Here is an 11,743-nt window from a genome sequence, read left to right on the forward strand (position 1 = left end):
TTGAAATTCAGAGGTAAATGGATAGAACTGAAAGTCATCCTGAGTGAGGCAACCCACATCCAGATAGAAAAATATCACATGTTCTCTCTCATAACTGGATGCTAGCTTTTTAGTTTTTAGATGTGTGTGTTTCAATTGAAAATTCCATACAGGTAGAAAATTAGTAAAGGGCCATAGTATGTAGCGGGGGAGGCTTATCGGAGAGGAGATAGAATGCAATGATATAAAGGAGGGGGAACAGGAATAGGAAGGGTTAACTGGGGTGGGGAATGGGAGGATAGAAGGAATATGGGGAGGGATAACTAACACTAAAGGCTTTTTGAGAGTCAAATAGAAACCTACTACTATAGAAGCTTAAAATATATACATATACAATCTAAAAGAATTTAAGTGGAGTTACCCTACCACATGGGAATCACCAGACCCCACACACCAACAAATATGAACCACAATGTCAGGAACTGAAGTTGTCGACCAAGGGGATCCCAAAGACACTCTAACAATACTAACTAGCTATTCCCATTGAACCAACATATATCTTGGTTAGCACCCCCCCTCAACCTGAGGGTAAGACTCTACTCCTGAAGACTACATAGTTGTCATAGAGCAAACAAGGAAAAATCAAGCTGGTACTAATCTCAAAGCTCCGGATCATCTCTGGTGAGCTTTCATAGTGCAGGAAGGTGCCATGCTTGCTACCAGAAGAGAAAAGTAATTGTCACCCATATCTAGTTGTGAACCCCACAAACTACAATACAAACTAGCCTGGCAAGACAAGCCCACCAGTACAATAGTGGCGTAAATGTTAAAGAGTAATCAACTACTTTTTGATTGGATTTAGAGCCCACTTCACAAGATGGAGTCCATACCTGGTACTATGATCATGGCCAAGAACCTGTGGCTAGATGGGTCATAAGCAGTAGGGTACAACCTACTATTCTTATTCTGCTAAATGGACATAGTGTTAAACTGACTCCTACTGACTTATTGTTAGATTATCCGGTCTCTTAACTCTTACCAGAGAAGCTTCCTTATGCAGCAGACGGTGATTAAAAACGAGACTCACAACTGGTCAACATGCAGATAAGAGATTGCAAGAGTCCTAAATAGGGCATCGATATCACATGTTCTCCTCCTAAGGCTCAGGAATAACTGAGGAAGAGGAGGCAGAAAGATTTTAAGAGCCAGAGGTAGTGGATAACTATAAGGAAACAGACTATAAGGAAATCAGTGTTTCTCCAGACAGCAAGGCAGTTCCACATATGTAGTCACAGCAATTGTGTCAGCATGTACAAGACCTATGCAAGCTCATGTTAGACAGAATCCCAACATAAAGGGGGTGAGGGAGGTAAGAAGCCCCCAACTCTAGCTGAGGTACTACTGGCAACTGATAGATGCCAGAGCCAGTTTTCTTTAAGAATGTGATGCTGGGCACATGGACTAGGCTACATGAAGATCAGGGGGAGGGCAGGGCAATGGTTGAATATGGTCAAAATACATAGTATGAAATTCTCAATTTTAAAAGATGAAAAAAATACAAATAACATTTAATTATATTTAATCTAAGTATACCAATAATTGCATTAAATGACTGATCATGACAAATTAACAAAATTATTGAAAATTCAAATAAAAAAACCTAGAATTCTTGCTATTTACAAGTCAGACAAAATCAATACTAGGGTACAGAAAGGATAAAAGAGTAAAATTAATATAAACAATACCAAGGGAATGTTAAATGAAAACAAAGCTGGTACAGCTATGATATCAAAGGCAGCTACAGGGAAGAAGCATTTGCTCAGCATAATCAAAAGAAGATACAAGACAGAATAGTTCTAAATTTGTATGTATAACCTTGGAATGAGAAACAAAAATTCTCAAAACTATCTTTTCAATCCATAATCTCAGTGGGATATTTGGGTACCATTCTAAGTAGCTGACTGAGCAATCAGACTGAAAAAAAAAAATCTTTGAGGAATATAGAAAAGACTTCACACTATTAACAAAATTTGCCTGACTTACATTTAATACTTGTACTAAAAAAAAAAAAAAAAAAACCCAACAGAAAATACATAAAATATACACACGGCACTTAACAAAATTTAATCATTATGTATCCCAATAAGGCAGTTCCAGATACATTAAGGATTAAAAAAAAAAAATCAATATATTTGCTGACAAAGTGGCATTAAGAGCTAGTGGCTATTAACAAAAGTTCATTGTGTATATTATAAGCCTCAAATTCAAAAATCAAAGAAGAAAAAAACACATAAAAGTACATCAAATACTTTTACCTGAATGACAAAACACGCTTATGTAACATCGCTAACATGATACTTAAAGGGATATTTGTAGCTCCAAATGTAAATATTAGAAAAGTTAGATACAGATCAACAAAGCACACCTGAAGAAAAAAGACATAGGAACCTGAAGGGACAGGAGTGATGAGACCAAGACAAATGTAGGACAGATCAGCCCAAAAGAGATCAGAAGCCCTTTCCACAGCTTGTTAAATGAGCAAACCTGTATTAGAAATGTTACAATCAAGAAATAAAAGACACCATTGCAGGCCTTACAGAAAATAAAAATATAACAATATTTTGGACACCTATATACCCTCAATTTGAAAATTTACATAAAAATCCAAATTTACTAGCAAAGGAGATATAAAAAGCCATGTAAAATCTAAATAGTACATTAATGAAAGAAATTGATTACATAATTAAAAATATTCCCAAATAATTTAAAATATTATACATGCAGTTAGTTTTCAAACAACAAATTTTAATTTAAAAATGTCAGGAAAAAACAACACTAACTTTCCAAAACACCTTCCAGAAAGCACTTAGCCATAAGTACTGCACAGATGAGAATGAAAGTAACATGTCACATGCCAAACAAAGTGTTTAACATGAAGTGTCCTCAAGTAAAATAACAGAAAACAAAATTACTTATTGACTCAAAACTTGCCTTAAAATTCAAGCAACCTAAGATAAAATTCTTAAATATTCTAAGAAACATGAAAATATTGTTTTCTCAATTTCTATTTTAAAAAATTGAAGGCATTTTTCCTCTTAGTTGAGGTAAGAATTATTTATACCAGTAACAGAAAACTCTTGCAGAAACCTCTTGAAAACTGAGAGTCGCGTCTCAATTACCTCTCTGGAAGCTGGTCTATACCCATAGCCAGATGGTAAATTTTTATCTTCTTCACAGCCTTTGGCTCCTGGACTGAAGTGCAATTCAACATGAAAGCGTTCCTCTGAGGAAACGTCCTAAAATATGAAAGAACATAGTGAGGAATTTCAAGTATTTCCTTCCCTCTGGTTACACATACAGATCAAGGGCTCTGTTACCTTATTAGGATCCTCATAAAGCATGATAACAATCTGGGTCATGTAGTTGAGTTCATTGACAACATTTAAATAATCCATAGCTCGTTTCCACTGTTCATCCTTTGATTCCTGAACAAAAGGTCTACGGTAAGTACTTTCTCATACCTTTTAACATGAAACAAAACTTACTGCCATTATGATAGTACGTTTAAACATGAGTGCTATCAGGTGAATACTCATATGTATCATCTTTCCAAATAATTTCACTATGCTTAAAATTCCTAACTTTTTCTTAAGCTTGTTTACATAAATTACATTAAAAGTCTCTTACTTTATAGTACACAGCATATAGTATTGTATATCCTTATTATAGACAGAAAAACTATTTGCAATATTTACTGTGTATGAACTATAAACTCTAAATCTGTTTAAGACAACTTACACTAATAGATTATAATCTCTTGAAATGTGCAAATGCTCCTGAATTCTGAGGGTAAGGAACAATTGTTAATCTTATAAATTCCAAAGTACCTGGTGGAGTGTCATGCTTCATAACACAGAGTACTATCTTATCTCCTCAATGTAATATAGTCCAAATATGCAGCATATGCCTATCACAATGCCCCTGCTTACGGCTTACACTGCAGTGATTCTAATAATCAGCAAAAGGAGGTAAATATAAGTTCTATTGATCTTTTGACCTCCTGTATCATCACTCCATTTTAATTTAGAGAATCACTGGTCTTTAAATATGTAATCACAGAACACCTGAACTGAAAGGCATCATAAAAGAACATGAACAAGCACTCAAAACAGAAAATATTATCTGGAAAGATAAAACTACTCAAAGCACAAAGCCTATGGTAAGGTCAATAAGGTCTTTATAAACCCTCTGAACATACAGATAATTTTCCTTCATTGTCCATATATAATAAAAATTACAAATACATAAAAGCACTAAATGATTTTCTTGTACATAGTAAAGGTATGCAATACTCTGAACTTTGGAATATTTCCTATTCTTAAAAAAAAATTCTCAGTCCATTTGCTGTTCATTATTTTTTGGATTTAGTATATCTTTCCTTTTTTTTTTTTTCAGACATATGTTCCAAAACTAATCATATACTATAGAATAAAAAGTACATTTCCATATGTGCAAGTATGTTCATATATTTGGGGAGGTAATATTTGCAGATGCTTTATTTTCCAAAATTGGAAAAGGAAAACACAAATGAGTATTACTTTTTTGGTCAACAAGATGAGGATCACTAGAAATGATGAAATTAAATTAAATACTGAACGTTATTTTAGGCAAAGAATTAATTATGACTTTGTGTACTATATTAAGAATACCTTGTAATTTCAGGTTGCAGTTACAGACTTTTCTAGGTCTGCTCTGATAAAAAGGTAAGCCCCCCCAGATCATGTTTATAATCTTATTTCTATAACAAACCTTCAAAAAAGTTCATTGTATAGAGATTTTTCATAGTCCATTGTGAGCAATCAAAAATTTCCACTGAGAAGAGACTGAAGAAGGTTTTAAAGATTCTTACACTGATAGGAATTACCCAACAAGCTCTAGTTCCACTGCCAGTGTCTTGTTCAAACTATAAATTATATCATATCTTTTTTTTTTTTTTTTTTAGGTCTCTTTGAGACAGGGTCTCTCTACTCTCTGTAGCCCCAGTTGGCATGGAACTAGCTATGTAGATCAGGCTGGCTTTGAACATACAGAGATCTGCCTGCCTCTGCCTCACAAGTGCTGGGATTAAAGGTGTGTGCCACCAAGCCCAGGTCTGTATCATCTTTCTTAAGGCCACTGTAATAATGTCTTTACCATTTTTCTCATATTCACTTGTCTATCTGTTGTCCACAAAACAACACGTCTCTTGATACCCTGCTTGAAGTTTTTCTCATTCCGTTAGAATACAGAGGGCTGGTTTTCCACCCTCATTGCTGCCACATTATCATTACTCATTATTAGGTTGCAGTAAAAGCTGTCCGGCCTTTCCTGTATTCCCAGTATTCTTTCTACCTCCAATTATGTGTAAGAGGGTGAAAAAGAAGACCATGCTACAGACGTAGCTGTTTTCCCCCAAACAGTGACGTTATTATTACTGGATACACAACTTCTTTCCTTGCTAGCTAAGGGTCATTTTATTTTCATTCACTCTGTCTTCTGTTAAAGCTCTACTATTCCATATATGCAAAGATAGCACTTTGCTATTTCCTTTTTGTTGTTTTGTTGGTGGTGTGTTTTTTTTTTTTTTTTCCGTTTTTTGCTTTTTTTTTTTTTTTTTTTTCGTTTTTTTCTTTGTTGTGTTTCTGTGTGTGTGTGTGTGTGTGTGTGTGTGTGTGTGTGTGTTAGGGTTAGGGTTAGGGTTTAGCTTTGGGCCTCACATGCTAGTAAACCCCTGTATAAACTGAGCTACATACCCAGGCCTCTTTATGGATGGTGAGGCTACAGGGATCTAGCCAGCCCATTTCAGGTCAAAGCTTCCTGATGGCAGCAAAGCTGTGAACAGTCCTCTGAAATGTAAGCCACCTGCTTGACACTCCCTGTACCATAGTCACAAGTCTCTTCAACTGCCACATTTGTCACCATGATAGACTGTACCTTCTCAAGTCATGAGTCAAAATAAACCTTTCCTCCCTTAAATTGGTCAGATATTATGTCAGAAAGACTATGTAGACTCATGCTGGTGTGAAACTCATGGCTAATGCTGAGATTACAGGTATACGTGACCATACCTAGCTCATCACATGGATCTTCTCTGAAGGAAGAAGACTTGTCTTCATACCTCAAACTTAGCAAGTGCATAGTTAGACTAGCAAACCTTTGACAAATGATGGCAAATTACAAAAAATAATGAAGTACTAAAATTTGACTGTAGACAAATATCAGTTAGTGATCTGAGTATAAATTCAAGAAAACATATTTGTCAGATTGAAACAACTATTCTACTTACATCACATAAGGCACCATAGCGAAGAATGGATAGTAAGGAATGCACATGACTTTCACTGGTAAAATACAATCTGGTACGGACATGGCGCTCAGGAGACAGAACCCCCCTGGAATACCTAAAGGTAGAAGCAAACAGTGTTAAGACAACAGTAAAATCAAAACTATTCAAGTATCAAGACATTTTGTGGAATGAATTTAATCTTACTAGACATAAGAGTCCATGATAAATACATCTGACAAGGTTCCAACCACAACTGAATTATTTCAATAGATAGTCATCTAATTAAATTAGGCCCTCTGACAATAGTTAAAAATAAAAAAGAACAGCATTATTTAAGTTCATCGGAAAACCATTACTTTACTTTCTCCAGAAGGACTGACACAAGTGCTAGTAGACATTAACTCCAACTAATAGGGTTCACACGGATAAGTCCAGGTGAATGTTAAAAAACATCTTCGCATCCCCTTAATCTAAGTTTTGTATTCTCAAATTGGCACCAAACAAAATCTTGGTTGATCCTCATATGAGGTATGTGCTGTAATGCCAGCAGTTACACTGGATGGTAAGATGGAGGTCAGCTGGCCCAACTTGGAGAAACAGTCTCAAACAAAAGCTGGGAATGTAGGGCAGTGACAGAGCACCTGCCCACGGCATGTGCAAGCCTCAGAATCCCCCCTCCCCCAAAGAGGAAACTTACTGGTCAAAAGTTAACTAATGGAATACCTAGGTAACCCTATTTCTATAATATCAAATGATATACTCTCGATTTTAGCATAAAAACACCAAGAAGTATTTAGATTTGAAATGCAAATGTCTAAATTTAAACTAGTGCGATCACTTACACAGGATGGAGCTTATTTACAGTGTCATCATCTTGTGTCCTCTGAAGGTCTGAACGAATTTTTCTAACTAGAGGAGTACAGTAGCCTTTGGCAATCTCCAGTTTTTCAGCTTTAGTTATACCATATTCCTGAGCAGAAATGAAACAGTACTGAAAAAGTATAAAAAGAACCCCTAACAAATGCACTCCTTAAGTAAAGAGTTCTAGTGAGACATGAACATTGTACGACATCTTTGTTTGATTAGATAACTCCTAGCTTAAATTGATTGTAGTTATGAATATATGTGTTTCAATCTATTATATATAATGAGAAGGATTTTGTGGTAGAATTGAAAAAGCAACTAACTAGTGAAAAGGGAAGGATGAACAGACAATGCAAGCTTAATGGATAGTACTCAATTTTCAAAGTACATAATAAGCAATTACCATGAAAATAAATAAAATTAAAACTAGAGATTGTGCTGGATAGCGTTAGTGTCAACTTGACAGACTTGGGTTGAGGGAGCCTCAATTGGGGAATTGCCTTCATTGGACTGGCCTGTGGCCATGTCCATGGGGCACCTTCTTGATTGTTCAGTGATGTGGGATGGCCCAGCCCACTGTGGGTGGTGCCACCCCTGGGCAGGTGGGCCTATGTTGTACAAGAAAGCAGGCGGAGCAGGGGTCAGAGAAGCAAGCCAGTAAGCAGTATTCCTCCATGGCCTGTGCTCCAGCTCCTGCCTCCAGGTTCCTGCCCTGAGTTCCTCCTGTGACCCAGGAGATATAAGCTAAATAAACATTTTCCTTCCCAAGTTGGTATTTGTCAGAGTATTTTGTCACAGCAATGAAGAAACAAGCTAGGACAGAGATTTTCGTCCATCGTAACATCAAAGTTTAAAATACCTAACACATTCTTTAAAACCTCTGGCCAATGTTCTTAAGGTTTTAATTAGTGGTGAGCAACAATGTCATGAAGTAATGAAATTTAATCTCTAATTAATGTGAGTAAATTAGAATTATAAAGAACTAACCAATGTGAAATATCAAGAAAAGTAAATTTTAATTTTATGCAGTCATATATTAGAAAATGACCTTATATTAAAAAAGAAAATCATGTGAGCTACAATAATGACTAGCCTGGCAAGATAAATCCACTGGTATAATAGTGGTACACATTTTGGGAGTAAGCAATCACTTTCTGATTAGATTTAAAGCCTGTTCCACAAGATGGAACCCATGGCTGGTACTATTAACTGGGCCCAAATCCCATGGTTAGGGAGAACCTAGTAGTATTTTTCTGCTAAATGGACACCAGTTTTCTGAGAATTCGGTCTGGTTGAAAAGTTAACTGCCGAGTATACTACAGTGTAAATACTTTGCATAATTAAAATGATCATAACTGTTAATATAATTAAACTATTTGTCATGTGTAAGATGTGCTAGGACTAGACTTAAAATTCATAAAAACCAGCTCAATTTAAAAGTATTATTTTTTGGAGGCATAGTAATGCTTTGCAATATACAGAATAGAAATACATTTTCCTTCAGGGAGTAATACTATCAATCTATATTAATTTTTTTCTAAACAAGCTAAAATTTTACATATGTGATTAAGTCACTAAGTCAAAGTGTAAAGTAGTCTGTATGTGCCTGAGAACTACACATGTATAATGTCCCTTTTATCCATTAAAACTATTTGCATGATAAATGACTATAAATGTTTATGGTTTTGATTAATTTTATAGTACTTAATAATGTATGCATTTTTTTGTCTGAAGGTTTTGTATATATGAAGGCTAAAGTAACAAAGCAATAAATATTTACTGAACTGAATCCAATATTTAATTTAAAGAGAACAAATTCTAAGTTTCTCACACAACAATACTATCAAATCAAAATGTCAGGCCAGCAAGCCCAAGTTTTTCTGTACTCAATTTATCAAATAAACTCAGAAGTCTAGGAAAGCATACAAAAAGACCTCTGCTTTTGATGTTACAGATTTACCAAACCAGAACTCATCTCTGGAGTTCAGGGCATAATTTTTGTCTTAAAAGTTCCAAGATATAAAAAACAAACAATTTATCCAAGAAACTATTATAAATCTAACCTAATTGCATCAAAGGGAATTACTGTAATAGAGACTGAGAAAAGCTGAACAGGATGGAATACTTTAAAAAATAAAAATAGTGGGTTAAATAATGGATAACAATACTAACAATGTTTATTTTACTTACAATACTTTAAAAATGTAAATTATGATTACTTAAGATTCTAGGACATGGAGAGAAGTTTCTTCAGGTACATTGTTGGGATAGTCAGGAGTGCCTGGAATGTAGTGCATGGCCGCCAGGCCAGGTACCTCCTAGTGAGGATAGCAGGAAACTGGCCCGCTCCATTCTAGATACACTGTCTCTTACCCAACAACCCCCAAACAAAACTATTAATCCCTAATCCTTTAATTCTAACCTGGTCCCTTGTAGATCATGTGACCGTAGGACAGGACAAAGGCCACATGGCCTTAGAAGCCCCCTCCCTCCCCCCACCTGCCTGCCCACCAGAAACCCAACCCTGCCTCTTTGTCCACGAAACATTCCTATATAAACCTCTGCTTCCCCCATAATAAATGAGCTGTCCACTGACACAGTCTCCAGGGGTGTTTTCTTCCAGTTGTGCACACCTCTGCCCGAGGCCTGGTCTCTCTCCTTGCCCTGACCTTCTGCTATGGGGACCAGTGTGCAATGGTCTCCAGGCAGCAGCGGAATTGGGCCAAGGGGAGGCCGGCAGCTGGTGCCTAATGTGGGGCTTAAACCCACCACCCTGAGATTAAGAGTCTCATGCTCTACCAACTGAGCCACCTGTCGGCACCCCCTCGGACACCACTGCTACTGGGAGGCTGTTGCACACCAGCCCCCATCACAGGAAGTCAGGGCAAGGAGAGACCCGTGGGGAGAAGGAGGACTCAGGCGGCAGTGAGTATGGACAGGGAGAAAACACCCTGGGAGACTGTGTCAGTAGACAGCTCATTTATTATGGCGGAAGCAGAGGTTTATATAGGAAAGTTTTGTGGACAAAAAGGCAGGGTTTGGTTTCTGGCTGGCAGGCAGGTGGGGGGAGGGAGGGGGCTTCTAAGGCGACATGGCCTTTGTCCTGTCTTCTGGTCACATGACCTACAAGGAACCCAGTTAGGATCAAAGGATTAGGGACTTAATACTTTTGCTTGGGGATTGTTGGGTAAGAGACAGTGTATCGAGAATGGAGCAGGCCAGTTTCCTGCTATCCTCACTAGGAGGTATCTGGCCTGGCAGCCATGCTCTACATTCCAGGCACTCCTGACTATCCCAACATCTCCCCCTTTGTCTTTTATTGGTGCTAGCTTCTTGTATGGTATATTTACTGGTTTTTAAAGATAACTTTTAAGTTTTTACATTGTTTAAAGTGTTTACAGATTTTTAAAAGAAATTACTTTTAGTTTTTGACATTGTTTACATGACATGTTTACCTAATAGCTTTAAAGGAATTATTTGGATTTTAACATCTTTCATATGGTATTTGCTGACTTCTAAAAGTAACTATTTTAAATTCTGTTTTGCATAAAATATTTGTCAGTTTCTAAAGAGACCTTAAGTTTTTCTAGCCATATGCCTTCAAACTATTCAGGTACAAAGGGAGCTGACACTTTGTGATGGCTAGACCTGGGAAGCGCATGGGGATTCACTGTACTCCAGGACCAAACCTTATAAGCGACAAGCTACTAAACACATAATTACAACAACAGGAGGAAAAAAGGGATAGCCAACTTGGGTGGGAGGCTTAAGGCGCCAATGGTCTTAATCCCTCACTTTTCTGCATTGTGGTTCTTAAGCCTGTTTTTCTCTGGAATAGAGTTATTTCCCTGTCTGCTCAGATGCTCTATGCTTGCTTTTGTTCCTGCCCCATCATTCCATGGGTACTTTCTAGTTACAAAGTCATGGACAGACTAAAGGGAAAGATTATTGAAATATTGCCTCTTTGCAGGATTTTTTAGGTACCACTGTTTTCTGTGTTCCATATTTTCTAGGCTATGGGTACTTAATCCAATATTATGTATGGTAAATTATGATATGTTCTTTTCAATCCAGACTGACAGCCCGCTTCAAAGGAATTCACCATGTGAGTTAACAGTCTTGTCTTAGTTTAAAAGTAAAATATGGATAAACAATTTTAAAAATTTTAGGCTAAAGAAAAACAAATGCCTTTTTTATTAATTATATTGGTAAATTGTCATGTGCTGTTTGAGGTCACTGAGAAGCTGACTCTGAAGATGAGATTAGCCCTCCCACTTCAGACTCAAGCCTATTATCTCAAGATATGTTCTCCTAGCCTCTTTTCTAGGTTCAGGATAGCCCCCTGACCCTGTGACAAGAAAAAGGAGAACAACAAAACAGCCTAAGAGTAAAGGCACTATACAGCTGAAAACAGCTAAGATGTAAACTAATTTCAAAAGAAAGAGGGTATTATTGTCTATAGTAAAAGTAGTTAATGGGATTCTCTATTTGGTCACAATACTGAGTAAAGTCACTACCACAGACTAATAAAAATGTATAAAAAATATAAAAATAAATTTTAATTAATAAAAAAAT

At 36.7% G+C, this 11,743-nt stretch overlaps 1 protein-coding gene across 15 annotated transcripts in view; it reads right to left on the reverse strand.

The window, feature by feature from the left end:
• Positions 1-11,743, reverse strand: part of Ppip5k2 (diphosphoinositol pentakisphosphate kinase 2) — a 93,165-nt gene that overhangs the window by 34,565 nt on the left and 46,857 nt on the right. For all 15 annotated transcript variants that reach the window (XM_029565898.1, XM_008838032.3, XM_029565893.1 and 12 more), the window contains 4 exons: positions 7,147-7,274; positions 6,305-6,419; positions 3,357-3,464; positions 3,159-3,275 (listed from right to left, as the gene is read on the reverse strand). In XM_029565898.1, coding sequence (XP_029421758.1) covers positions 3,159-3,275; positions 3,357-3,464; positions 6,305-6,419; positions 7,147-7,274 — 468 coding nt within the window. The remainder of the gene's footprint in view (positions 1-3,158; positions 3,276-3,356; positions 3,465-6,304; positions 6,420-7,146; positions 7,275-11,743) is intronic.

Source organism: Nannospalax galili, unplaced genomic scaffold (assembly GCF_000622305.1).
Source record: "Nannospalax galili isolate Female #2095 unplaced genomic scaffold, S.galili_v1.0 scaffold578, whole genome shotgun sequence".
In the NCBI taxonomy this organism is placed as follows: Eukaryota; Metazoa; Chordata; class Mammalia; order Rodentia; family Spalacidae; genus Nannospalax; species Nannospalax galili.